Here is a 27,775-nt window from a genome sequence, read left to right on the forward strand (position 1 = left end):
CAGCTCTTTCTGGGATAGTGACGCGGCTGCCCCTCTGTTGGTCTTCCTTGGTCTCTTGTGTTCTGGGGGCCTCTGGATGTCTGGAGTTTTGATCTCCTCCATACCTGCATCATGCCCTGGAGGACGGGGCAGTGGCCCCCCACACCCTCTAGCAGATCATTACATGAAGGAACCTTTTAAAAAAAACCGAAAAAAAACCAAGCGCGTCCATGCTCACAGGTGTACACACAGGTGATCACACACACAAACTACACCCTTTTTGGCTCTTACCTCAAAGCACACTGTGCGCTGTCGATCTTACGTGCTGCACAATAATGTTTAATATTTAGTATTTACTGTCATATTTCCATAGATCATTGTGATGTTGTTTATTACTCTCGTTTTCTTCTGCTTGCTTTCTTCTTTCTTTCTCAACAGGTGATCCAGATGATCGATATATGTATTTTTTGTCTGCTTATTCTGTTGGTTTTGGTTTTTGCCCTTTTCCCCGTCCCTCTTCCCCCCGCTGTTTTTCTTTTCCTCTTTCTTTCTCCCTTTCCTTCCCCCAGTCAAGTCTGTCCCGTATTCAGCAAGTGAAAATAAAATAAACAATAAAAGGTGAATCAAATGGACCATTACGGTAAGGCTGGGATGGTCCCTTTGGTAAAGTAAATCCGTTGGGCATCTTTCTTCGCCTTTAGACAATAATTCTGATGGCAAAAGAACCAAACGGGACAGGGGGAAAAAAACCAAAAACAAACAATGAATGAATAAATAAATAAAATTAAAAGGTAGTAAAATCAAATCATTTCATACTATCCAGACCAGACAAATGAATTTTATTCCTCTTTTGCCCTTGGCCCCTCTTGTGTATTCAACTTTTCCTTTTCTTTCAGAACAATATGTACGAAAACTGAATGAAAAAAAAACTTTCCAAAGCAGAAAATGCTGCTATTCTGCAGCTATGAGAGCATCAATAGTTGTGACCTTTAACTGCTCTGTTCTTCATGTTCGCAGTTTCTGGGATTTTATTTCCTTTTTGAGGAGCAAAAGCCTCCAGCCCGGCATTTATCTATGGAAGCGATCTGAGCAAATAAGGTGTATTTTCAAGGTTTTAAAATATGCATGTCAACTAATGGGTGCATTATGCATAGAAAGTCATTAAAGATTTGGTACTGTGACTGTAGTTGCAAAATACAGGAGATTTTGTGGGGATGTACATAAAGACGTAAAAGGATTTGCTTTTATTAGACAGTATTAAAATCAGTAGGAAATCAATACACATCTAAGTAATGAGTAGATGTCAGACTGTGCCCTTTTGCCACGTTTAATGTAAATGTACTTTATATGTAAGTGCTATAAGCTATATGACCTTATTGTATATAAAATGCTGGTCCTGTTTGGATTTCAGTTGTCTCATTCAGAATGCAGAACCTAAGCGATTTTATGATTATAACACTAAACAGATGACAGCCAGAATAAGTACTCACTAAAAATTTATGGACTTTCTGACAGACTTTGTGACCGTGACAGTGTGTAGCTCCAACGTGTTCAAATTGTCATGTGAACTTGAATGTTTAACTAAGAATAACGAACCGTGGAGTTCTGATTTCTCTGAAGAATAAGACTCTAAACTTGTGGCTTTCTGTGTAAGTCTGGAAAAACCTAAATAAATGTAGGTGAATGACAGTCCCAGTGCTGTCAGAGATAACAGAAAACTGTCCTCCTAACTTTGCTGTAACACACTTCACTGAGACTGGGTAGTTTTGGGTATAAAAGACTGTTTAGTCTCCGGTATTTCTTCATATTTATTCATTTTATCCATTTGGGGCCACAGCCTTTCTGTGCGGCTGCATATAGCTGTGTTGGTTCTGTCCGACTACTTCTGGTTTCTCCCACAATCTAAAGACATGTATAAAGATTGATTGGTGATGCTAAGTTTGCTGTAAGTCCGGATGTGTGTATGTATGAATGGCTGGACAGATGGATGGATGGGAACTGTTGTTTTTTATGCTATAAAACTAATCTGACTTAATGGGATTTGAATTGTTCATTACAATAGTTGTAACAGGAACAATGGATTTCTGGCACTTTGTTGCATGCTGGATTCTTGACTATCAGTGTGAGTCAGTCATCAGTGTCAGTCTGCAGAGCTGTGATGAAGACAGATTTAGCTCGCCGAGTGTTGATTGGCCATGTCAGTCAGCTACATGTAGGGTGCCTGTGCTCCGGTGACTTCAGGCGATTGCACACAGTCGTTTCTTCCGTACAATAAACCGAGGTCTCCACAGGGTGCTCGCCCGGTCTATCTGCACTTGTTTGAAATGGTGCTCCACATCAGTCTTCAAAATTTACTTTAGCCAATAATCAGCTTTTTCAAATGTCTTAACAATACAAACTGATTAAATAATTGTGAAGTGAGTATAGCTGCCAAAAAATTAAATGCTATTATGGAGCACTTCAGTCAAAGCGTATTTCAGTTATTTATTAACTGTTTGAGTGGCTGTTGTGTTGCAGTCTACAAGATCATAAAGTCAGAAGTTAACAAGTTTTCAGAACACAAGGTGTTGTTTTGTCGCCATATGTCTTAATTTGTCCTGAAAACAACACAAAGAATTTAAACTTTTTCAGTTGTAGACGCAGAGGACTTTTCTCTTCTCACTTTTTAAAATTTCACATTATTTAAACCTCACAGACGTTGTGGGGTTGGTCAGGTTGATATTCACATCAAGCTGAACTACTGGAATACAAATACTTAATAAATTTTAATGACACCTGTTATCCTTGTATTACTTCTGTAATAGAAATCGCAGTTTAAAATAATCAGCAAACTGTACCACTCAAGAGATTTTTCAGTATCTCAAAAATTCTCGTCCATGAACGACAGTGGCTTTTATTGTGAACTGCGTTGCGAGTTGGTTGAAAAGGACATTTCATAACTGTGGCCTTGCAATCTGAAAAGGAGGAAAATTGTGAAGAACGTGACACAAAACTACAACAATGCTACTATGATTTTGTATTGATTTCTGCCCAGCTTTAGCATGTACGAAGGCAACATAAGCTTCACTTTTGCTATGAGAATGTGAAATAATAATGCAGGCACAGAACACGGTCAGAAAAAATAAAGGAAGGGACATTCTTGGACAATTTATTTTTCTTTCTTTCTTTCTTTCTTTCTTTTTTTTTTTTTTTTAAAAAGTCCTCCAAGGCAACGCTGTGTGAGTGAGTCACAGAGTTTCTGAATGGCAGGCTGGGTTTATAAACCAATGCCAGCCCTCAACACACGAGTTTGGAGGCCACTTGGCTTTGCAGTCTGTGACGGATGCACATGCAGGAAGATCCATCAGCCTCAGCATCCTTACTTGTAACCCTGGCGGGCACAGGAACACAAAGACATCGCTTCATCATGAGGTCCTTCTTCTTACTGCTCTTCTCGCTGTTGTTGGTGTCCCACGGATCTTCAGCCGTAATCACAGGGGTAAGTGCAGCCAGACAGGTACATACTTCATGGGTAAATGAAAGGATTATGCAGATGCTTTGTTTTTCTTTGATAGTTTTTGATGGACACTGCTTCACATTAGCCTTGTAATAATGGGCAATATAGGGTTATCTATACATATCAAACTTCAAACTCTTCAAATATCTTTATCAATATCTGTCTATCTACACACACATACACATGCACACAGATAGATATAAAATATATAGTTCTTCACTGTGACATTTATCATTCCCTTGTATTTTTTTTTCATCTGACAATTTATCCCCATAGATAGATAGATAGATGAGAAAAATCTGTTAATGGAATATGTAAATGTATATATATATATATATATATATATATATATATATATATATATATATATATATATATATATATATATATATATATATATATATATATATATATATATATATATATATATATATATATATATATATATATACATGAATTTGGATTTTTAATACTGTAATAGAAAAAAATTAAAGACAAAATATTCCTTGTATCTGACCACCCAGCAAAGCAAAGCATCCATATATAACAACAACACTTAAATGACCAATTACACATACTGTGTGTCATTTCAGATTCTGAAGCATGGTGGTTGATGACCAGTTTTTCCATTAATAAACTCATTTCATTTCTAAACTCCAATGCCTCTGCATCCTTTTTGATCATTTTGCTATCCGAGTCAAATCTTACATCCACACCCTTCCAATAAAACAGCCCTGTCTGTCACCACAGCCCTCTCACTCTGCGTCGCTCATTGCGAATTGAGAGAGGAGCACGCAGCCATGAAACAGAAAGTGATTTCCATCCGCGTCTGTCACATGAAATCACTTCTGTTCCTCTTCATTGTGTTCCCTTCATCTCATCTAAAGCGAGAGCTGTCACTCAGCTTCTCATCCCTACACTCCAAGCAATAAAATCACCAGCAGTTCTAAAGCTTTTTTTTTTTTTTTTGCTGAGGTATGACTGCAAGTGTAATCACACGCTCAAAATACAGCACAATACACTGCAGTGTGTAATCGCACCTCAGCTGCTATCACATTTCTCGCCAGCCTTTTCCTGTTAACGCTACCATAATTCTGCTTGACTGCATCTTTTATGTGTGCATGCTGTAATTACATAAAGTCAGTACATCTTTCCTTTGATTAGACTGGAGAAAACACTGATGGGTGTTTGCTGAATTTTTACACACCTGACAAAATCAAGCTGGCTTTTTCATACGTAGTACGTGTGTGTGTGTGTGTGTGTGTTTGTTTGTAGGCCTGTGAAAGGGACTCCCAGTGTGGAGGAGGGATGTGCTGCGCAGTGAGTTTGTGGATTCGCAGCCTACGTATGTGTACGCCCATGGGACAGGAAGGAGAGGACTGTCATCCTCTGAGCCACAAGGTGAGAGTTTCTATAACAGCCTGACTGCTGGTGTCAGTGATGATGCAGGAGGGCATGAGAAAGAGGCGGCAGAAATTCACACAGGAGACCGTAAAACAACGCCTCTGTCTCTTTTTCCAAACATCCATTATGCCTGACGAACCTGTAACCAGCACCTCGTAATTCTCTCCCTCTAGGTTCCCTTCTTTGGCAAAAGGCTTCATCATACCTGCCCCTGTTTGCCAAACCTGTCATGTATTACCATCGTGGAAGGCAAATCCAAATGTCTCTCACCCTACAAGTATCCTGACTTCTACCTCTGAGGACCTGCATTTACACTGTAAATATTTTATCTGCCTTTAAAAGCCTTTTTTATTTGGAATAAAGAGATATATTTAACAACGCGTCACCCTATTGGCTCAAATTAAACCATCCATTTAAAGGAAAACCCTCTTGTCCTTTTGGATCTTACGCTACCTAAAATACATTTTGCCATTTCATTTTGTGATAAACCAAAAATAATACAAGCATAAATTCAGGGATTCATTTCTTTGATTAGTTTATTTTTATTTAACATTATTGTCTATGAATAAAATGCCCAAAGGGACACGCCAGCATTGTTAAGACTCATACTTAAACATCGTTTAAGTTCTTGGTGAGCTTGCAGTCGCCCTCTTGGGAAGCATGAGAAGAAACACGTGTCATTGCAGCAGTAATGAAATGACATGCCGGCTGAGTGATGCTGACTGTGTGTTACAGTTTCATTATCAGTCATAACTGAAACATAGAAGTGACTTTGTTTTTTTCATGCTTAATCACTTTTCCAACCACAAAATACCAAAACAAGAACGCTGGAGAACATTTTAATTGCTGCTAAAATACAAAGGTGCTTTTTTAAAATTCACACTCACCACAACAGCAGGGTTTACACCACCAGGAAACACAGAGACTTCTATGAAATTAATCACTGTCAGGCTGTGATTGTGCGTTTCTTCAAGGCTTAAGGCTAAAATTAGATTCACCCAGTGTGTAAAGCAGTGACTCATATCTCCCATTTTTATAATAGATATTGGTCTTCTGTGGCTGTGAAGATCATTCAACCAGCTTGAAACGCTCTCTTAGCTGTGCAACAACTTCAAAATATGACTTGACTGTCTAACGCTTTAAAAAGAAAAAAAATCAGGGCTTCCAGGAAGTTTAAATGTCAAACATTACCAAGTTCTAGCCTCTTAAATGTGTTGGCTGCCTTTCTGTGACTTGTAGTATATCAAACTTAACATCTACAGTTCTGAGACAGCTGAGCTAACCAAGTCCACTGATGATGAATGATGATGGAGTGAAAAAGTAAGTATGGAAGTAAGTAAAAACAATAATCATTAGAAGTCTTAAAGGGGAACTACACCAATTTTACACATAAAGGTCTGTGACCGTATATACTGAAAAAGGTAGTAAGTGAAATCATGGTGTTACCTGAGCCAGCCATGGGTGAAGCTGAAGACTAGTCGGACAATGAAAGATGTACAAAAGTGGTGACCATACTCAGCCCTCCCTGTTAGCAGTAGCATCTGAATTGTGGGTAATGTAGTCACCAGGTGTTTAACAAGAAGGAGGAACTTGTTAAATTTAGAGGAGGATATTTCTGGTTCTGGTGCAACGGCTTTGATCCCTTAAAAAATAAATAAATCTGCTGTCAGTGTAACAGTGACAAGCTAAATCACTGAGGTGCTACAAGAATACTGATCGAATACTTGAATACTCAGTTGAGCATACCATTTTGAAACAGCTATACCTCCATCTGTCCAAACAGTGTTTTTGTAAAACCCATTAAGGATGACAGAGGTCACCGTGGTTTGCTTAGGGGTTGGCTAGAATGAGAAGGTCACTAGCAAAGCCAGCAGGAAAATCCAGGTAGCAGGAATCATAATTCCCCAGCTTCACAATGCAGCCTGCGTGCCCTGAAGACAACATCGTGTACCTAAAAATACCCACCCTGTATCTGCATTGCATGAGAGCACGTGCAGGTGAGGATCTTCCTGCAGCTGTGGAGCCACAGAAATGATGCTGTGAGACCTCTGCACACTGTCAGCAGAGCAGAGCCAGCTGTCCTGAACAGCCATGCATGTTGTGATGTTAATGGTTATAGATGCACTGAAGGCAGACAGTGTGTCGAGGAACTTGGTATACTGCTTTTGATAGACCGAAAAGGACTGAAGCTCAGAAATACCTCAACAAAGCAAAGAGATGTCTTTATTATTATTATTATTCATCAAGGCCAATGCCAATTAGCACAACAGCTATTACTGAATCAATCTGGGGCTTGATTGAGTTTGATTAAAACACGGTTGGAAAGAATCTGTTTAACTGTTTAATGAGCAGTTAGTTGACACCGACGTCTGTCAGACATTTTCAAACCTCTGGCCTTTAAACTAAACAGCTACGAGCAGTTTGTCATGTATACATGGTAACAATTTGCCGACACACTGACATTGTGACGTGAAACTGACGTGAGGTATTCCCACCGGCTGTAATTAGCTCGACAAGAGATTTCTTCAATGACAGGCAAATTGGTGGTAAATGTCAGGGTTGGTGTCAGACTGTCAGAACCAAAGAGCAAAGGTGTCTCTTTATATTCTCCATTTAAACCTGATGTTCACCCGTGCATAGGGAAGGGAGGTGGGGGGTGTGGTTGTTATGCTGTTGTCTGCAAATGTGTGTGGAAGGAGGCATGCGTGCCCTCAGATCTGAGGTATAACTGTACACATGAGTAAAACTCATTGTAATGTCTGTTATGAAGATTTTACCTCAAATCACAAGCAAAGGCTACAAATTTAGATCAATTTACAGCTTAGAAAGCTAACTAACAGTTTTACCTCATAATTAAAGCACATTAACATTTATTTCTCACATATGCTAATCCTTATACATCCACAGATTTATTTATACACTGATAGTTTCTTGTACGCATTCAAAAATGCACACAGGGACAGAGTTACAATTTTGCAACTCTCCACACACATTTACAGATATTCCTGGGGATTTGAAGGGATCAAAAGACACAAGTTTATGTCCTCTCAACAGCCCACTAGTCTTATTTTTTGTTTAATACTAGAAAACATTGAAGAGATTTCATCAGAGATTCCAGTCGTAAACAGCTGTTTCACAGGCAACAAATTAAATTCAAATAGAGAGAAGCATTAAAGAGCGTTTTAAAATGGTAAAAGAATAAAGTATGAAGTGAGTCTTACTGGCACCCACCTTCATGGTGTTAAAGCAGTTATATCCAATTATTTTACACAAGTGTTGAGTTTGTGTTGAGATAGAATAAAGCAAATGTGGTCTTAAATAAGTGGACATTTGGGCAGTGGAGGGATTGTCTAATAACAATGTCACTCAGTTGCATTGTGGTAAATATTGCATCTGGAAATGTGTCCTACAAAACATCTCACTCTCTGTGCTTGTAAGAACTCTCTCTGCATGAAGGTGCAATACCAAGTTGCTCACATGCCCCTTTATGAAACCTCAGAATGAATATGCAGGGCTCATGCATTCATTCAATTAGCAACCAGTTTGCCAAAATGTACTATAAATAGTTTTATTCAGCTGGGATATTCTTCCCTTTAAAATCTGTAGCTGATTGCAGTTCACACCCATCATCAGGGCTGTCAGCAGCTATAAGTATATAAACACCAATATGAACACTCAAATTAGCATGCCAATAAAAGTAGTTTACAAGAACTTAATTGGAACAAACATATACTGTTATACTAAACAGCTGGTCTGGTATGTGAGGGCTGATTTCTCTCTTAGGGAACAGCTTACCTTCAAGCCATTCAAGAATGGAGTGATACCGTTAAAAGCAGATGACTGAGTCAAACAACTTATCATCCATTTCTTATTTATTTGCTAAGAAATACAAAGAATGAAATTGTCCCTTTCAAAGCACCAAATTGTTCACATTTTTTTCTCAGAGTTCCATCCATAGAAAAAGAATGCTGTTTTGTAATGTACTGTATATTCTTTGGGGGAATGTAAATCGACCCACTTCTCAACACAGGGGATGATGGAGAAGAAGAATTTGCGAAATGCTTTTAAAGTGAGTTCAAACACCTCGTTCAACACAAAGAGTTCTGAGAGATTATGAACTATACAAGGATATATGGGTATTTAAAAAAAGCTCAAGGAAGGGGTTAGCAGGGCTTTACAGTATTTACAAATGTGACATTGCCTTTATTAAAAACAGACTGAGGTCTGTATCTTAGCTTTAGTATTTCAATGACTAATAAGCAAAGATGGGGGGGAGTCTGATCAAGTGTAGTTCTGCATTGCTTTTTGTACTTTTCCAGTGGGCCACAACATCAGATTGATGTGTTGGGATAATATTTCAATTTTTTTTTTTTTTAAATATGCAAGAAAATAGGCAAAATGACATTCGCACAAAATATGGAGATAGGGAAAAGGTCATTCATCAAAGGTAGGATTTAACAGGGCACATGTAAGTTGCGTGTGCTACATCTTACCTCTGGAATGAATAACACCTAAAATACATGCAGAGGCAAAAATGAAGAGTGGTTTCCTCATGATACCCAGCTAGAGTGGCAAAAAACCCTCCAATACGCTGCAGCCTCTTTCTTTTTAATTAAATCATTACATATTATGCTTCATGTGAGTTAAATCAGTCCAGAGAGCAAAATATAGCAGGAATTTACACCATCAGTAAAGTTCTGTCAGATTAAAATAGTGTGTAAACCCTTTGCCACTGATAGAAATGTGGGTAAACTAAAGTTTGATTGGTCCCTGTATGCAAAGACATTTCGGGGGAGGGGGGTGCATTCCGTGTACATTCTGAAATCCTACACAAACGTGTCTTTGGCAGTATTTGAGGGTCCCGTTGCGATTCAGATGACACAGTACGGCTCCATGGGTGTCTGCGTTCCCAGGCAACAGGGGAAACAAGCTCGGAGCCTCATCCGGAGCTCCTTGTTGAACAGAAAGCTGATGATCGGGTTCGCTCCCGCCTGGGCGAAGCTCATCCACACAGCAGCCGTCAGGTAAAGCTGCGGGACCGGGGCCCCTCGCACAAATATCCTCAGGTAACAGGCGCTTATGTAAGGCGCCCACAAAATGAGGAAGGTCAGCGTAATCATGTAGTACATCTTCCCGATGCGCTTCTCCATCTTAAACTCGTCCAGCACCAGCAGTCTCCTGTTGCCGGGGTGCGAAGCCTGTCTGATCCCCACCAGCGTCGGAGGGGTCGGTCCGCGGCCGAAGCCGGCGATCCAGTTGGCAGCGGCTTGCCCGGTGGCCCCGGGGCCGTGGAAAGTCCAGTTCTGGCTGATAGCTGGCACCAGCTGAGCCGGCTTCATCTTGCGGTGGTCGTAAACGAAGCACAGCATCTTTATGTAAACCACATGAGTCGTCCCCACGATGACGGCCAGCATCAGCATGAAGCCCAGGGTGTCGTTCGCCTTCACGTAGCGGTGCTCGAAGATGCACTGCTCCTCCTCACGGATAAACTTGTAGGTGCCCACGTCGAAAACCGGAGGAAAAGCCATCGCCACGGAGAGAGTCCACACCATGCAGATCACCGCCACGCACGTACACAGATTCATCCGCTTGGAGTAGAACCTGTGGTGGGCGATCGCCATGTACCGGGTGACGCTGACGCAGAAGAGCAGGAAGGCGACGTGGAAGCAGAAAAGCACCGACATGAAGGCGACGATCTTGCAGCTCAGGGGGCTGTACGGCCAGGCGGAGCCGCCGCCGATCGATGCCATCACGAAGGGGAAGCAGACGGCAGAGCGCACCACGTCCGCCAGGCACAGATCCAGCAGGAAATAGTAGGGCGCCTTATGCAGCGAGCTGTCCTTCAGCAGCAGCAGCGACAGCGACGCGTTGCCCAGCAGACTGATGCCCATGATCAGACCCAGGGAGGCCAGCTTGACCGCAGAGGCCGTGGACGCATAGTTCTGTAAGGACGGGCTGCTTTCTCCTAACTCGCTTGTGTTTGCCATCTATGCAGCCCAGGTAGCGCGTATTCCCACATCAATTCACCGACGAGCAGCAACGGTATCCTTTTTTCCCCTCTCTCTCTTCCAGGTCTGAATTTAGAACAAAATCAACACGATCCGCCGCCCCCTTCAGCTGAAAACTACTCAGGAATAAATCCCATCTGGATGCGCATTAATCCCCATCATAAACAAAACAGAACCAAACAAAACAAACAAAAAGAAAAATCATTTCACGTCTCTTTTTTTCTTCTTATCCTTCATCTCAAAGCGCGTCAGAAGCAGCCCTCTCCGTGCTCCTGATCTCTGTTGGACAGAGGCGGCCAGCGTTAGCTTCAGACACCATTTCGGAGAGCATCCGTTCAGACGAGCGGCTCAGAGAACACATCTCAATTTTCACCGATGGCGGAGGTCTCCCGTTCCTGTCTTGAGGAATTAAAAAAAGCAGCTGTGCGGCAGCATGGCGCAACACTTACGTATCCACAGCCTCGTCAAAAGGACGCCGAATTATAGCTGTCACACGGAGACTGCAAATAGCACACAGCTGAGCGGAGGTCGGAAGCTCACCGAGGTGGAAGCGTCAGTAGACTACGGGTGTGTGTCGGTGTGTGCAGCCTCTAGTCTATGCGACGCACGTCCGCCTGCATGTAGTGAGCAGGCCTGGGATCAGTCAGGAGTCTCAGCTCCTGCCAACTATAGGTAGCATGTGTCTGCGCGCTCATGAGATGCAAATGCTTAGAGACAGATCGCCTTTATGACATTATGCAATGTTTTATATTTAGGATGTAAAGAAAAAAAGAACTTTGATCCTACGTCTGCATTTGGAGAAAAAAAGATTGTGTTTTACTGCGTGTTATATAATGATTATTATTGAGATCAAGAAATTGCACAGGGGTCAAAAGGTCCACAAGCACACTTGATTGGTCTGTAAAGTCAGTATGTAGGTAGGCCACCCATGCACAGGCCATAATATTACGTTTCTTTGTGGCCATCTCTCTCATGTAAAACCAGTTTTAAAATGTATGAAACACAGTAGCCTACACAGTCTACATTGTAACTTTTATTCAACTTTTCTCACCAAAAAGTTCATTAAGTTCATTTAAATGATCATTTCTGCTGTGCTAATCAATCCTGTTTTCATAGCATGGAAGTAAACATGTACAATGGATGTTTATTTCAGCCATGCAAATGCAAAGAATGTCTCTAATTTATATCAGTGCATTTAACCATTTATCCTAGTTTTGATGTTCAGTTAAGTATATTTTCTGCACCATTTGCTGCTGTTACCATAAGCTACTATTTGCACATATATTCAGGAGAACAGTTGTGAAAATGTTTTTCATTTTATATTTTTTTACATGAATGTTTTAAAGTATGAAACACTTTTGCTGTTACTTTCCTTTGTACACACCTGACTGGAGCGTGGAAATATTACACTACAACTCACCAACTAAGTGTCCTTTAGACAAATTATAGCTTGACAGAAATGATTATTGCTCTGTGGAGTGTGGAGCTGTCTGTTTAAGTGCCTGGAACCGACTAAAATCAGTAACGTTACTGTTTTACTTTAAATCCTTCATTTATTAATGCTGTGACTATTATTTCTATCGTGCTGTGTTTAGATTTTCATTCTAGTGGATGTTTAATGTGGTTGCCAGTGTGTCTGTGTCCCCAGACAGGGTAAAGCAACAAGTCATTATAAGATTGAGTCTCTTATAGTAACTAATAGCTCCCAGTCATTGCCCATGTTCAGGGTTGTCATTAAAACCAGTGAAACCAGTGCTCCTGTAATTGTGCAGTGTATGGAGCACAAAGATTTAGCAAAAACTGATAATATATTCATATATAATATAATGATTTGCATAATATTAACTTGGTGTTCCATTCATTAGGACATTTTGTGATTTATTTACTTTATGTCAATTGCCAAACTAAGGTTGTTAAAGTGCATTTCATTTTAAATTAAAGCTCTTTTACCTTGCTATGCTAAATTAATACTGTTCAACCTAATCTCCTAAATCACTGCACATTTAAAACAAGTTAGTTTAGTTTTTTTAACGAGCCAAGTATCACATTCAATAAGATTTCTATTTTTGTATTTTTTGCATCCTTCAAACAAATCTCATTTATTGCTTTTATAAATGACATTGACTTTAAATTGGTTGTATTGTAATGTTTTTATAGAAATAAAGTGACTGTTTTAAATTCTGATGCGGCACCAGAGGTTTCCCCAAAGTCGACACACATGCCACAAGTTAGAATGGCAAGTTCACTTACACTCAGTCTGATGAAGATGGCGCATATGAAAGCACTTCTAAAGGATGTGGTGGGGGGGGGGGGGGGTTATCCTGGAAAAAAAAATTAAAGATAAACACTTTGTTGCAACAGCACCATCTGGTGACCCTTCATGAAAAAGAAAAGCCAGCACAGGCATACCAAATGGAACATTTAGAAGGGCCATACTAAAATACTGAATAGTCAAATCCATCTCAGCAGGGGTTGTGTATTTTTAATTAAAGCTAACATGTGACTAGACTACACCTGCTGCTCGTGCTGCAGTGATTTTCCAGCGTGCCTTGCAACCAACCGGCTGCATGCTGAGTTCAATGAGCATAAGAGCTCCAGCTTTTAAGCCCTCAAAGCTATCGTAAAGACAAATATTTGGTTTGTTAGGGGATTCGTGCAGTCAAGTCCAAAGGAATAATTAAAGAGGGATGTTCAGGCAAGCAATACAAATATTATAAATCCCATAAAAACCCCTGGATCATCCACATGGTTCCATCTCAGTGGAATAAAGATACAATAAAGGTGGTACTTTTTTTAATCTTGATTAGATCCATGTTATAGGATCATACAGATTGTAAAACAGTGAGAAAGTGCTAATTTCATATTTGTAGAAGTAATTTTGTGCCTAAAACTGTTATATTTGGTTGTTAGATTTGAGCTGTCCAGGTTTAGCACTGGTTTGCTATGGTGGAAAGTTTAAACTTAGTGATCCAGTGGCTGCTCAGCCGAGATCTGCTGAGTAAATGCCCAAAGTGGAAATAGTATAAAACCTTGGCAAAACAAAACAGCCTGTAATTATATGTACATCTGTCTTGACCTCATTTAAGTCTTTGCGCTGACATTTCTGAACTTGAATATTTCCCTAACCAAAGTGTCCTAAAAACAGGCAACAAGAGGCTTTGGACCAAAGATAGTGAAATAAAAAGATGCCTTACTTGAAAAATATAGAACAGATTTCTTGGAATCACTGTTTCCTGTTGTAGTAGACACCCTTCATCAGTACTTGGTGCAACAATCCAATGTTTGTTATAAATAGATACAGCAAGGCTCTGCGCAATCAGTCTTTTAGACAGATTTCTTTTCCTACTCTTGGCTCTGTATGATACCAATGAGAAGTGAAGTCCTTAATATCTCAAGCACGCAGTTTTGAATGTGAACACTGAAGCCAGATTCAAATGTTCTGTTTGTGAGGGGCAGCCAATCAGAAAAAGAGTCGGCTCAAGGAGAGGGCTGGGTTAGAAATGAGTAGAAAGGTTTGTTTTTGATGAAGTGAGAAGCTGTATTTTGGAATGTGAATCATGCAAAGCTATTGTAGAAAAGTCCAACAACAAAAATATGGAACTGGAAATGAGCATTAATGGTGTGCAAAGTTTGGTATTGAGCCGACACCAAGTACATACAGCGGCTGATACTTTTAACCTATGAATGCAGCTTATGTAGGGAAGAGCAGATTATGATTTATGAGACGAATCATCATCAATTTGCACATTCTGAACATATTTTAATGACCACTAAATCAACGTGTCTTGACTTTCTACAATAATTAGCTAATTTATAAAAATAAATATAGGGTTTGTTTTTAAACTGTTTTTTTTTTTTTTTTTGGAGACCTAGAATGTAAATGTGCCTGTCCGTGAAGCACTTCTGTTTTTTAAATGTGCTGTAGGCTATAAATAAAATAGACGTGACAGTCAACACAGGTTCAGAAATTTTTCATAGTAGGCTACAGCACATGACACATAATGTGACATTGCAAGGCTAGCATAAAAACATCTTTAGAGAATAGAAACAAAGTATTGATTCAAGGAGGCAGTTGCCCCCCCGCCCCCTGTAGATCCGCCCCTGAATGCCAGCGTTGGTATCTATACTATCGTTATTTGATTGATCAACCAACTTCAAATGACCATAATAGGTAGGTTTAATACATTTACTGAGCATAGCCATGTCCCTGTAGACAAAAGTTGTAATTGTCCCTGTTATACAATTATCGCAAAAATATATTTTTGCCTTCCTGTGATGCAAACTAATATTAGATTATTAATATGCCCCTTGTACTTCCGTGATCACCATTTAGATATTTGGGCCACCCGAAAATGATGCCGAGTGAGCTCTCATCCTTTTTTCCCCTCATCTGCCGGGTGGACCAACGGCGACGTTTCTGCCCAGTGACGCAGAGACGTCAGCAGTCGGTGGGCGGAAAAGCGGTAGTGTGTTTCTGTAAGTGCAGATAAAGGCGAACCGGGTGTTTTTATCTAGCCCTTTCATACAGGGACAACGTACGACTTTAGTTCCGAGCCTGGTGAAATGGCGGTTCCTGCGGGTCAGACGGACGTCCAGATGGACCGCGGCGCCCTGAGCGGCCAGACGGTTTCCTCCGAAAACAACATAGACATCGACGAGAAAGAGTTGGAAAACATCACAAAGAAACACCGAGAAGAAGACACGGCGACGCTGCCTCTGCACTCGCCTTGGACGTTTTGGCTGGACAGGTAGTGATATTACTGCGTCTTCTTCCGCGTTGTCTTTGAGCTCTGAGCCCGGCACGAGCACAAACAAAGAAAGAAAAGAGAAAAGATGAAGAGGGGGTGGTGGGGAGAGGGGTATCATTGTAAGGCCACAGCTTTCCCGGAGGCCTCCCGCAGCAAAATATAGCGGGAGAAGTGTTCGCATCTAACGCGACCTTGTTGTGTTCCCGGGTCCTGACAGTCACTCACAGTCCACAGGACAAGTTCGCCTTGGCAGGTTTTAGCCATTCAGACGTGCAGTAGAAGTTACTTGGATTTGCTTCTCTCAGCAGGGGGGGAGCAAAGAAGGGAGGGTTTGGGGTGAAACTGATAGTTGTTGCACTTTTCTTTAAAACCTCGACGCCTTTAAAGAGCCCAGGCTCATCTGTCGTTGTTTTCACAAACGGCTAAGTGCAGCTAATCTGCGTCTTTTATTGCAAGGCTTTGCTACATAGGAACCCTTACTCGGTGCAGTTTCGTCCTAAGCCGTCATTAAATGCAGCCATAAACATCGCATGGCTTCTTTTTTATGAGGTCATGGGAATATCCCATGTTTATCATGGATACTTTGCTGGTTATTGTTGATTTATTCATTTATTTATGTATTTATTTATTTGAATAATAACTCTTTTAGCTTATGTATTTGCTGGAAGGAGTTTTATATAAAAGAATGAAACTTTTAAAGGACACCCAGATTATCAAAACAATACACACATACAATAGTTACCTGCTAAAATATGCGTTTGTATGTTATCAACGTATATATTGGACTTTATGCGCATATTAAAAGGGTCTTTTTTATAGTGTTTCAATTTTTCATTTATCCTTTTTTTATGTTCTTTTTCTAACAAAGCTCTGTAACATGTTACTCAGTCTTTCTGTCTGTAAAGTCAAGCAAGTGAAACTTATTCAGCAGTACTTTATAATAACAGCGGCTGCATCAAGCATATCTGGTGTCAGCTTTTTAAATATTACCATTATTTCCCTGTTAAACGTACTGTATTGTTTTTGGTGTGACATTAAGTTGTTTCATGTGTTCCTGCAGGTCACTGCCTGGCACCACAGCAGCAGAATGTGAGTCCAACTTGAAGAAGATCTACACAGTTCAAACTGTTCAGGTGAGATCTGGTGCCGGCTTAAAGAGTTTTTTCATCTTAGGAGCAAAGAGATCAAGTGCGTGACTCGGCTAAAAGTCAGAGCCATTTGAGAAGAGTTTGTGTGATGTAAGGGAGCGAGCAGGTCAGAGCCACGGTGGGTGCAAAACATTAGAAGTGCAGTGCAAAGTTAACTGACAGCTTTTATGAAGTGCATTTCAGCTGTCTGTGTTATACTAACGTTTTTTTTCTTTTTACTTGTATGTGCAAACTTATTGTTTATTAATATCACTAAAGTGACTGATGGTAGCTGCTGCTCATGTTCGTGTCTGTTACTGTGCTTTGATATGAAGGCTTCTTTTGTAAATGAAGAGAAGACGCTGTGTTATTTTTATCAGGAATATCAGCGTGCAAGGTGTTGTTTTATTGTATTAAACTTATTGTATGAGGCTTATTGATGATTTACACTTTAGTAGAGAATCTACGCCTTAAGTCATAACTGCAAACCCATCTGAAACCCTACAGCATAACCTGACATGTACCTCTTTATAGAAGGTACACATCAACGCAGCCCACAGCCACTGTCGACCTGATCAATGCTGTGGATTGCCTTTATAAATTTCTGGCAACTTTTTTGCTGCAGTTTTTCAGTGAGAGAAGTAACAGTCATTGTCTTAGCATAAAGAATAATAATCATAGTGTCAATTAAGCACTCATAAATGTCTGCAAATTCCTGGAGGGAGGCTGCTGAGACCATCGGAATGGGGCAACTTGTGTAGATGACATCGAAGGCTCTACAAAGATTCCCCGCAGAAGCCTAAATCAGGCTTTACGATTGTATAGTTCAATGGATTTTGAATCAAGCAGCTGGAAAAAGCAACAAAGTGTGATACAGCCGGGCTCATTCTGGAGTTTTGTGTGTGGAAATTCAAGCAGCGTGCAGAATGCGTTGCCATTAATTACAGCTGCAGTGGTGTGAAGCTTTGTTCAGGCGAATCAGATTTGTTTCTTAAATTAGATTTTTAGGACGGACTGTTTGGTTTTATTATTTGAAATCGTAGAGATGCTCACAATACACAAAAGCATTAGGTTGCCTGTGCTAACGATGATATCACAGAACAGCACTTCTGCAACGCAGTCCAAGGCAATCTATGACACAATGAGATCTCTGTGTAACTGAAGATGGAAAAATTGACCCATTTAAAAAAATAAAAATAAACTGAGAGCAAGGGTTCTATTTTTACCACATTAGTGTTATCAGTGTCTGCCATTATTAATATAATTATTATGATTATTGCTCCATTTTAATAATGTGAACTCTGTTTATTTGCTCTCCCCTGTTGTCTCATTTTTCCCATTGAGTTTTGTCTTCACTGCAAGTTTGTTAGCGTGTGCTTGTCCCTCTGTCGTTCACCACGAGGAGTCATGAAGTCGCAACTCAAGTTAGTTTGTTTGGCTTTGTGTCACATGAATCAGTTGTTCACCAGCTACAAGCTGTGGCTAGTAACCCTGCAGCTCACTGGATCTCCAGAGCTAAAAGCACTACTGTAGCCAGAGACCGCCAGAAAGGGAGAGACACAAGCAGCTGGATGATATCGAAGTCTTACCGCAGCAACAACCTGGCCAGTAAGCCTCCAAATACATGGCGGATATTAGAATGCCTGGGCAGCCCACCCATTTAAAGAGGAAGGGATGATATGAATTGCAATCAGTGTGCCTTTTCTATATTTGCAAGTGATCAGATCAAAATGTAAAGCCCGACGTCACAAACCTGTCTGCGTAATTTGCCGTTCCAATGTTGGCATCGGTGTCCATGTAGCTATGCTGGTGAAACGGCCTGATAAATTGTCTTGTTCTGGTTGGTTCCTCCAGCTTTGCCTCTTTAGAAGCCACTTCCAAAAGTGGCAGCAGATCATTTATTTCAGTTTCTTCCTACAGACTGTTGTCCTCTATGTTGTCCTCCACAGGGCTCTGTTGGTAGCAACGTGGATTCTGCTAAATATGTCTGTCACTCTGGATCTGCCGCTGTGCTCTGCATAGTGAAGGACTTGAAAGGCACTTTGAAACCCAATTTGGGCAGGCAGAGCAGGTGGACTGAAACATGTCTGTAGAAATCCAGTCGGAATTGCTTATCAAACTAAGACCTGATTTATTCCCCAAATTCCCCCCACAAGCTGTGGAAAATGCAAATAAAAGCAGAATGCCATAAACTGTAAATCTCATAAACCCCCATTTTATTCATAGGACAACATAGAAAACATGTCAAATGTTTAAACTGAGAAAATGTACTATAGATAGATAGATAGATAGATAGATAGATAGATAGATAGATAGATAGATAGATAGATAGATTGATTGATTTATTTTTAAAGGTAGGTTTAAATTGAATGGCTGCCACGTGTCTCAGAATAAGGTGTGACAGTGTCATGTTTACCACTGTGTAGCATCCACTTTTCCTTTAGCAAGTGTTGGGAGAGGATTTTGTCCCATTTGTGATTTAGGAATTCTGCATTTTTCATTTTATTATTTATCAAATATTTTGAGTTGGTGAAAGGACTGGATTAGGGCTGCAGCTATTGGTTATTTTAGTAATCAAGTTTTCTGTCAATTATTCCATCTATTCGAAGTAATCAGAAAAAAATGTATGTCTTTGTCTTATTAATGAGCGATAACAAATATCCACAAGGGAAACAAACAGGTCTTTTAAAATTATTTCATTGGTTTCCATTGTAGACATAAGATAAGATAAGATAACCTTTATTAGTTCCACACGTGGGAAATTTGTTTTGTCACAGCAGGAAGTGGACAGTGGAAAAGTTATGAAGCAAAAATTAGAATACAATAAGAATAAATACAGTACACAACTGTACAGAATAGAATAAAATACTATATACAGTAGAATAAAATATACAATAAGATAAAAATAGAATACAAATGCTATATACAACTGAGTAAAAATACAACGATGCCAGAAAAGATTATTGCACTTAGTCTTATTGCACATGTGTGGGTATGTGTGTTTGATCAGTTAAATTAATACATTGTAACATTCTTAATAGTTTAACTGCGTACATCTGTCAAAAATAAACTGTTTCATTGTATCTTCATGTCATATTAAAATCATATTTCTTTTGAAATACCAAAATAAAGTATCACAAATTGCACTCTGTCGTCTCCTGGATGAGGTAGATTTGGTGCATTCATGTGTATGTGTATATTATATCAAATATAAATTAAAGCTGAAAAATAGTATCACTAAGGCCTTGAAATAATTATGGTCTAGTACACGCTGTCATCTGTAATTGCTTCAGGTATCACTGTGATAGAAGGTGGGACGGCTGTTGAAGAGTCATGTCATGTTACTGTTGCAAAATGTTCCTCCAGCTGTTCCTTTTTAGCACCAGTTACTTTGTAATTACTTTTATTACCCCGGTTACATATTCTTTGAGATTTGTTGGTGCCATCAAATTAAAAATGAGCTAATAGTTTTCATGAAACTGTAAAATGTCTCATTTTAAACATATCAGCATAGGGAGATTTGAGCACTCGGCGTCCCAACTTATTGGAATTGGAGCCGTAATTTAGATTTTGGTTACAAAAATCAAACATTTTCTGAGCTTTCTTTCTTTTTCTCTTCTGTCCACACTTTCAAAAAATCAATATTGAAACTATGCAGCTTCATTTATAGTAGCTAAAATGATAAACGGTAAATTGCAGTGAAGTCATTAACAAAGAGAGAGAGAGAAATTGTTTTTGTAGCATTGCAGAAAGGAAATAGGGATGTCACTATACCAGAAATGTAGTAGTTGATACCAATATATTTATGTTTCTTGAACACAATTTATTACCACAGTAAAGAAAAAAAAATGCAGGAAAAGTAATCTCCTATATTAAAAAATAGTTAAGAGGAGGAGGAGTAGTAACAACAACAACAACAACAACAACAGTTGTTATTATATAATAACTATTTTTATTATTAACTGTAATAATGATGGTTATATTATATTTTGTTGACATGACACTAATATCAGGTTTAACTGTTAATTTCATTCCATTAGCGTACACATTTATATAACATTAGACATTGCTAACATTTAACCTTTGGTCTGAAGTTGACTTCACAATAGCAGTGTCTGCTGTCTGATACAGGCGATCGTGGCTCAAGAGTTGGGAGTTCGCCTTGTAATCAGAAGGTTGCCGGTTTGAGCCCCGGCTTGGACAGTCTCGGTCGTTGTGTCCTTGGGCAAGACACTTCACCCGTTGCCTACTGGTGGTGGTCAGAGGGCCCGGTGGCGCCAGTGTTCGGCAGCCTCGCCTCTGTCAGCGCGCCCCAGGGTGGCTGTGGCTACTATGTAGCTTGCCATCACCAGTGTGTGAATGTGTGTGTGAATGGGTGGATGTCTGGATATGTAAAGCGCTTTGGGGTCCTTAGGGACTAGTAAAGCGCTATATAAATACAGGCCATTTACCATTTACCATACAAAATGGTAGAGAGTATTTTGGGATAACACAAATGGGATGACAATAGCACTCTGTATGTTGCTAATGTGAACTGAAACTCTCAACTTGGATTCTTTGAACAGATCTGGATGGCCGTGTTGTAGGGTCTTTGCTAAATTGGAAGCATTCCCAATGTGCCTTTTGCAAATCAGTTGTCACCCCTTTTTCAACCTTGTCGAGCACAAAATAGCAGCTTACCTGACTCTTATTGTATTTCTTATCAGTGAGTGGGGCGGTGACATGCCTATAAAGAAATCAGCTCACCATATTTAAGCATTTACAGTTTTCATTTTAATCAAAGGTAGCTAAATTTAAGTTTTCACCACCAGGGGCCAGGGTTTTCTTAGAAACCTTTAGTATATAAAATGCAGACTTTGTTACGATTTTTAGGTGGTGCAGTCCTTTTTTTTTTTTAATTAATAAAAAGCTACAGCCTTTTTCTCTGATTTAAGTCGGTTTTATTTGAAAAATAAAAAAGAGAACAAATGGACAATAAAAGAAAACGTAGTTACTTCAAAAAGATTTGCTGTTCAGCTGGTAACCGTCCATTTATGTCCACTCATTTATTACTGCCTGCTAAATCATTTATCACTGTATGTGAGCACACTTCACTGTGACTCAGTGCTTTGTGAGTGCTTTGTGGCTTTTACGCTGAGGTACTTTGGGCTGGGGTCCCTACAGCACCGGATGTATGTATCCAGGCTTCAGACCAGTTCTAGGAGTACACTAACATGTGAGCCTCTGAGGCCGGGTTTGTGTCTCCTCTGATTCTTGAACCAGGGATGTTTCAATCGGTGTAGAGCCGGTGCCAGGTGCTGACACTGGTGCTAGCATTTATACCCATGTGTGGTGTGTCTTGGTTGCTCTGCAGCTTTCCCTCCAAAACATTAGTCGTGAGTTGATAATTTTCTTCTAGTTAATCATAAAAATTGTGACAAAAGACAAAGTAGCTAGAAATGCAAGAGAGAAGTCAGCTGTACCAAACACAGGCATTGCGCACTGCATTGATATAGCATGCAGTTACATTTCTATGGAGGTGCATATTACGCTACACATAAGTTGTGGTATATGATTTCAGAAGGGTTTGCAGTTACAACAACCCTACAGCACAGATTTAATATGGAAGTATTATCCCACTGTAAGTCGCATGTGTTAACCACTTTACTTGATGCTGAAAGTGGGATCTTTCTTTTTGTTTGCAAAGATGTATCAAGCAGCTACCTGCAACTACGCACATATTCTGTATTTTTGTACCACACCATTAGCTTAACAGCAAGTGCATAGCCTTAATAAAGCGTAACATGACAGCATCATCTTTTATCGTTTTACTCTCCAAGAGCTGTCTCCAGCAGTGGGAGTCTGCTACAACTTTTTTGTTTTGTTTTCTTCCCCCTCTGGGAGTTTGTACTTGTTATGATATGGGTTGCCTTCCAGGTGCAGACATTGTTTGGTGTCCCACTGACATTTTACCTGTTTCTGACATTTTACCTGTTTCTCGTGTTTCACGTTGGGCTGCGTATGCACTGAAAGCCACACTGACTCACTACACCGTCTTATGATAGAAGTTACTATTGCATCCACGTCTGTTTCTGAATCCAGCTGATATCTATATAATACAAAATATAGATGCAGCATCCATCCAGTTCCTTCCACTTATCCAATTCAAAGTTGCACAGGGGGAGGAGCCCATCCCAGCTGTTACAGAATGAGCGCACCCTGGACAGGCCACAGATGGACTGAGAAGGATGACAATTCATACTCACATTAAGTCTAAGGCCAAATTCAAATCACCAACAATATGCATGTGTATAAACTGTGGGGCTACCCGCACTAGCATAGAGAGAACAGGGAGACTCCACAGATCCCAGCGTGTTGGTGGATTTAAACCCAGGAACTTGTTGCTCTGATGCGACACTGCTGACCACCACACAACTGTGCCATCCAGTCATTAGCATGTAGGCACATAGCTCTCCAAGGCCTTCACTCAGAGGGTTGCCTCTGCTTTCCTCCCACATCTACTCTGGAACCTACTGGACTCACTGGTTTCCCTTTCTGTAACCAGTCCTCTTGTTAGATGCACAAAAATGTAAAATGCTACTAATGCTTTAAATCGACAGAGATGTTTTGGACATTAGGTCATAACAGTTGTTTCTTCATTCTGCTGATAGCTTTAGTGAATAATTTAGTATTAGATACTTTGTTTAAAGCCAATTTCAATTTAAATATGACTTAGATTGTCTAGCAGAGAACACTGACATTAAAAAGTCCTTCCATGTATATCATGATCAAAATTTATTTAATTTTTAAGCTCCCAAATATCCATTTCTATGTCAGGCACAAAACTCCAATACAAGAGCAGCCATTATTGAACTGCTTCTCTCTGTTTGCAGATGTTCTGGAGTGTATACAACAACATCCCTCCAGTCACAGCCCTGCCTTTGAGATGTAGCTATCACTTAATGCGGGGAGAGCGGAGGCCGCTGTGGTGAGTCTGTAACTGTCAATATTCCAGTATTCACGGGTGTGCAGAGATGAGCAAATGAAAAATCTCTCATACAGCAGCTGCTGTATAATACTACCTGATCCTGATTCAAAAAAGCCATGAAAGTGAATGTAAGATTATATTTAAGTATTCAGTCATAAAAGTTTTCCACATTGTTATTTAATAGGCTGCACAGTAACGTTTTTTTAATCTTTTACATAACAGGGAAGAAGAGAGTAATGCAAAAGGAGGCGTATGGAAGATGAAAATACCAAAAGAAAACACTGTACGTGCCGCCCTCTGATTATCTGCTGCCATCATGTAAACAAATCTGAACTACTCATGAGCTTTTCTGCCTTTTTCCTGTTTCAGTCTGCAGTTTGGAAAGAATTGTTACTCGCTACTATTGGAGAGCAGTTTGCAGATTACTGCGCCTCAGGTTTGTTTAGTTCTTAAAAAAAAAAAAAAAAAAATCACAAAAGTGGATTTATTGTTAACCTCGCTTCTCTTTTTGTCTCGACAGATGATGAGGTGGTTGGCGTCAGCGTTAGCGTCCGGGATCGGGAAGATGTTGTACAGGTGTGGAATAGCGACGCATCTCTCGCTAATGAAGCAAATATCTTGGGGAAGGTTTATGAGCTGCTCCCGTACATATCTTTTAAAGCTGTTTTTTATAAGTGTAAGTATGCCTGTTTTTTGTTTCACTTGTACTTTTGAATTCACGCTAAAGCTTTAAAGAGGGAAGCAGGTACTCTCTTTATGGTATGAGGTAGATGAGAGAATAAAAGTAAACTATGCATATTTGAAGGACCTAACCAGAACACGTAAGCATGTCACAGAATGATTTAAGAAGGGTGCATGGCTGCAGGCTGATCAGGCAGCAAATTCCCCCCCATATGCCTTCTTACCTGCTTCACATAACACATTGAGATGGGCTGTTCTTGTCTCTGCCTGTTACATATTTGTAGCCAAAAAAGTAATGAGCTACACTATTTAAGTGACAGTGTATAAGTTGTAGCTGAGTTCTGTTTCCTGCGTGTGTAGTGATCTAGATTTATGTCTCTTTCAGCTCACATGGAGCATCATGCCTTTGAGGGAGGACGCTCAAGACATTAGATTCTACTGCCCCCCCCCCCCTTTTCTTTTTTTTTTTTTTAACCTGAACTCTGTTCCTGCCTTGGCGTAAAGGCGCTGTCCACAACCTAATCGAGGATATTATTTTGCTCTCAACAAGGAAATGTTATCAATCTATTTTTATAACTTTTAATGACTGATGCCTTGTTTCATTTAAATGTGGGTCCTAACAGCTCGAAACTCTCGAGAGAATGTTTATCCAGCGTAAATCTCATCCCGAGTTCAATACTTCACGTCAGTTTTTTGCCTTTCCTGCTACACTGAACTGCACTGCGACCATGGTCCCGTCATGTGCACAGACTGTGGACCTCGCGATTTTATTCCTGGTAGAGGTAGCAGCTACTTAACCTAGCTAGTTTCAGCTGTTGTGTATGTTAGACGTATGCATTCATGTCGTGTTTTAATCAAGTCTGCTTTTTCGGTGCCAAAGCACTTTCCTACCATTTAAGGAGCTTGTATCTTAATGGTGAAGGTGTCGTTTGTATTCAGCTGGACATTTGCCACTTGGATGGAGGTGAATGTCCCAGTTGATTTCTTGAATCTTCATCAAGTGTACATCAAACTTAAATCAGGGTAACATTTCAAAGATATTGCACATAGCTGCCAGTTCCCATCATGATGTTATCCAGTTATAAAGCTGTCATATAGCACAGATATGACATTCAGAGCCTGTATATTTGGCTTGTGATTTTTAGCTTTTTTTTTCTTTTTTTTTTTCTTTAACAGCGTTATCCTTTAAGGTGCCTCTAACAATGCTCCTGCCCACACCCTGTTGGACACTTCTTTCAACATACGTGTTGAAAGACCCCACCCCCGCCCCACTCTCTTAAACGGAGTCATAGATTGTTTGGGGGAGATACATGGCACATTTTTTTGTGCTCAGCTCTTTGGTGTTTGTCTCTACTTGTTTCTCCTACCAATAAATCTAGTAGTTTGCTTACTTGGACTGTGTCCATTAAAACACACACACACACACACACACACACACACACACACACACACACACACACACAGAGGGAAAGGGGCTGGATTATTTGCTTAAAAGAATGTTACTGAAGGTCCCACTTTTCCCAGATTTAGCAACGTTTGTAAAAGGAAAAAGTATGAATAAGTAAAAAACTGCAGATGTGACAAGTTTCAGTTATCACGACATCGATGAAAAAAAATTACATTTATACTGGTCATAATTCTGTCCCAGTCATACATTTTTATTTGTATTTTTTATTTTTTTGTCACAAACCTTTTCTGAGTCTCATCAGTTTCCTTCACTAACCCTGTTCCCGTGCTGTGGTTTTATTGCAGTGAAGGGCTTCAGTAACTGAAATGCTTCTGGTATGTCAGCACCACTTTTATAGTTCAACTTTGGACGGGTTGATGGGTACGAGAGGAGAATTTGTCCTTTGTAAACATATTTTGCAGCGATACGGGCAAAGTAAATAAAATGGAGCCAGAAATGAAGTGCTTATCACTGGCGTTTCATTTTGCACAATACAAACATCAATAACAGGCCCGTTAAAGGAAATTAATGTTATTTCATGGGGAATGTCTCGGTGTATTAAAAGCTTCTGCATATCCTCAGCCACTTTGTGCTAATTCATTCTGGCAGCGCATTGATTTTAGTCCTGACACACCTTGTAATCGTAAGACCTGATTTTAAATACTCACTGATGGTGATTACATGACTGATAACCTCAGCTTTTCAGTCATGAATTTTTGGACCTTCCATGAAGCAAGTTTGCTACTGATAACATTAATACTGGGATTAAATTAGATGTGAAAGTTTCGTCTGAAGAGAACAACTTGCTGTTGCTGTTTGGAAATAAGATGCAGGCCTCAAAATCACAAGAGGCTAAAGGATGCAGAGGATATTCTCATTACCACATATAATCTGTATAACGTACCTCGTGTAGCTTTCAGTAAACTTTCTCAGAGACCAGAAAGGCTCAACCCATCTAAAATGACCTCATTCACAACACAAGTAGTTGCTGCAAAGTTCCTTGTAAGTTCACTGAACCCCTCAGTCTAAATACATGTATGAAATGTTTTGGCAATAAACACTGCAACATTTCTCCTGTCTTTAGTGAGCACTGTACAAGAAGCTGGAGCGAGTGACTGTGAAATTAGGACTTTGGGGCTCTGAACATGTCTAATACCCAAGATATGATGTAAATATCCCTTGTGCAGCTCCTGGCCGTGCACAGATCCATTCCTAGATTTAGTTAAGTTACATGCTTTCTGTTTTCCTACTGATCGTGCCTGTTATGAGCAGCCAGTTGAAATGGTTTATACAGTTGTTTGTAGCTGGCCATGGGCACAGTGTGGACATAAAGGGGTGGACATGGTCAGCAACAATGCTCAGTTGGTACTAAGGTCCCCAAAGTGTGCCAAGAAGATCCCCCCCCCCACACACACACACACACACACACACACACACACACACCACCACCACAAACCTGAATTAGTTATACAAGGCAGGATGGATCCATGCTCTCACGCCGTTTACATCAAATTGTAAACGTGCACATGGCACAGCAGAAATTGAGACTCATCAGATCATGCAATATTTTTCCAATCTGCTATTGTCCAATTTTGGTGAGCTTGTGTAAACTGTAGGCTCAGTTTCCTGACAGGACTGTTACATCGTCTGGTCTTCGGCTGCTGCAGCCCATCTGTTTTAGGGTACAATGTTTTATATAATCAGAGATGCTCTTCTGCATACCTTGGTCTATAACAAATTATTTTGCCCTACTGTTGCCTTCGTATCAAAATACCCACAAACTGGAAAACCCCAGTCGATCAGTAATTCTCGGATCAGCCCGTCTGGCACCAACAACCATGCTTTGTTCAAAATCACTCAACTCACCTTTCTTCTCGTTTTGGATCTTGACCATGCCAACATGGTTAAATGCATTGAG

General features: G+C 40.1%; 3 protein-coding genes across 3 annotated transcripts; 2 read left to right on the forward strand and 1 right to left on the reverse strand.

The window, feature by feature from the left end:
- The first annotated feature begins 3,385 nt into the window (after positions 1–3,385).
- Positions 3,386–5,178, forward strand: prok2 (prokineticin 2). Its single transcript, XM_031729834.1, has 3 exons — positions 3,386–3,457; positions 4,751–4,876; positions 5,053–5,178. Exons 1-3 carry the CDS (start codon positions 3,386–3,388, stop codon positions 5,176–5,178), a joined length of 324 nt encoding a protein of 107 aa, XP_031585694.1.
- Positions 5,179–8,788: 3,610 nt separating this feature from the next.
- gpr27 (G protein-coupled receptor 27) lies at positions 8,789–12,879 on the reverse strand. The gene has a single exon (XM_031729840.2). The coding sequence runs from the start codon at positions 10,864–10,866 to the stop codon at positions 9,751–9,753; it is 1,116 nt and encodes a 371-aa protein (XP_031585700.1). The 5' UTR covers positions 10,867–12,879; the 3' UTR covers positions 8,789–9,750.
- A 2,453-nt stretch (positions 12,880–15,332) lies between these two features.
- On the forward strand, positions 15,333–26,928 carry LOC116312424 (eukaryotic translation initiation factor 4E type 3-like). Its single transcript, XM_031729838.2, has 7 exons — positions 15,333–15,635; positions 16,696–16,768; positions 23,635–23,729; positions 23,952–24,012; positions 24,099–24,165; positions 24,250–24,405; positions 24,796–26,928. The coding sequence occupies exons 1-7, from the start codon at positions 15,451–15,453 to the stop codon at positions 24,840–24,842; spliced, it is 684 nt and encodes a 227-aa protein (XP_031585698.1). The 5' UTR covers positions 15,333–15,450; the 3' UTR covers positions 24,843–26,928.
- The last annotated feature ends 847 nt before the right edge of the window (positions 26,929–27,775 follow it).

The sequence above is a fragment of the Oreochromis aureus genome, linkage group 5 (assembly GCF_013358895.1).
Source record: "Oreochromis aureus strain Israel breed Guangdong linkage group 5, ZZ_aureus, whole genome shotgun sequence".
NCBI classification, from domain to species: Eukaryota; Metazoa; Chordata; class Actinopteri; order Cichliformes; family Cichlidae; genus Oreochromis; species Oreochromis aureus.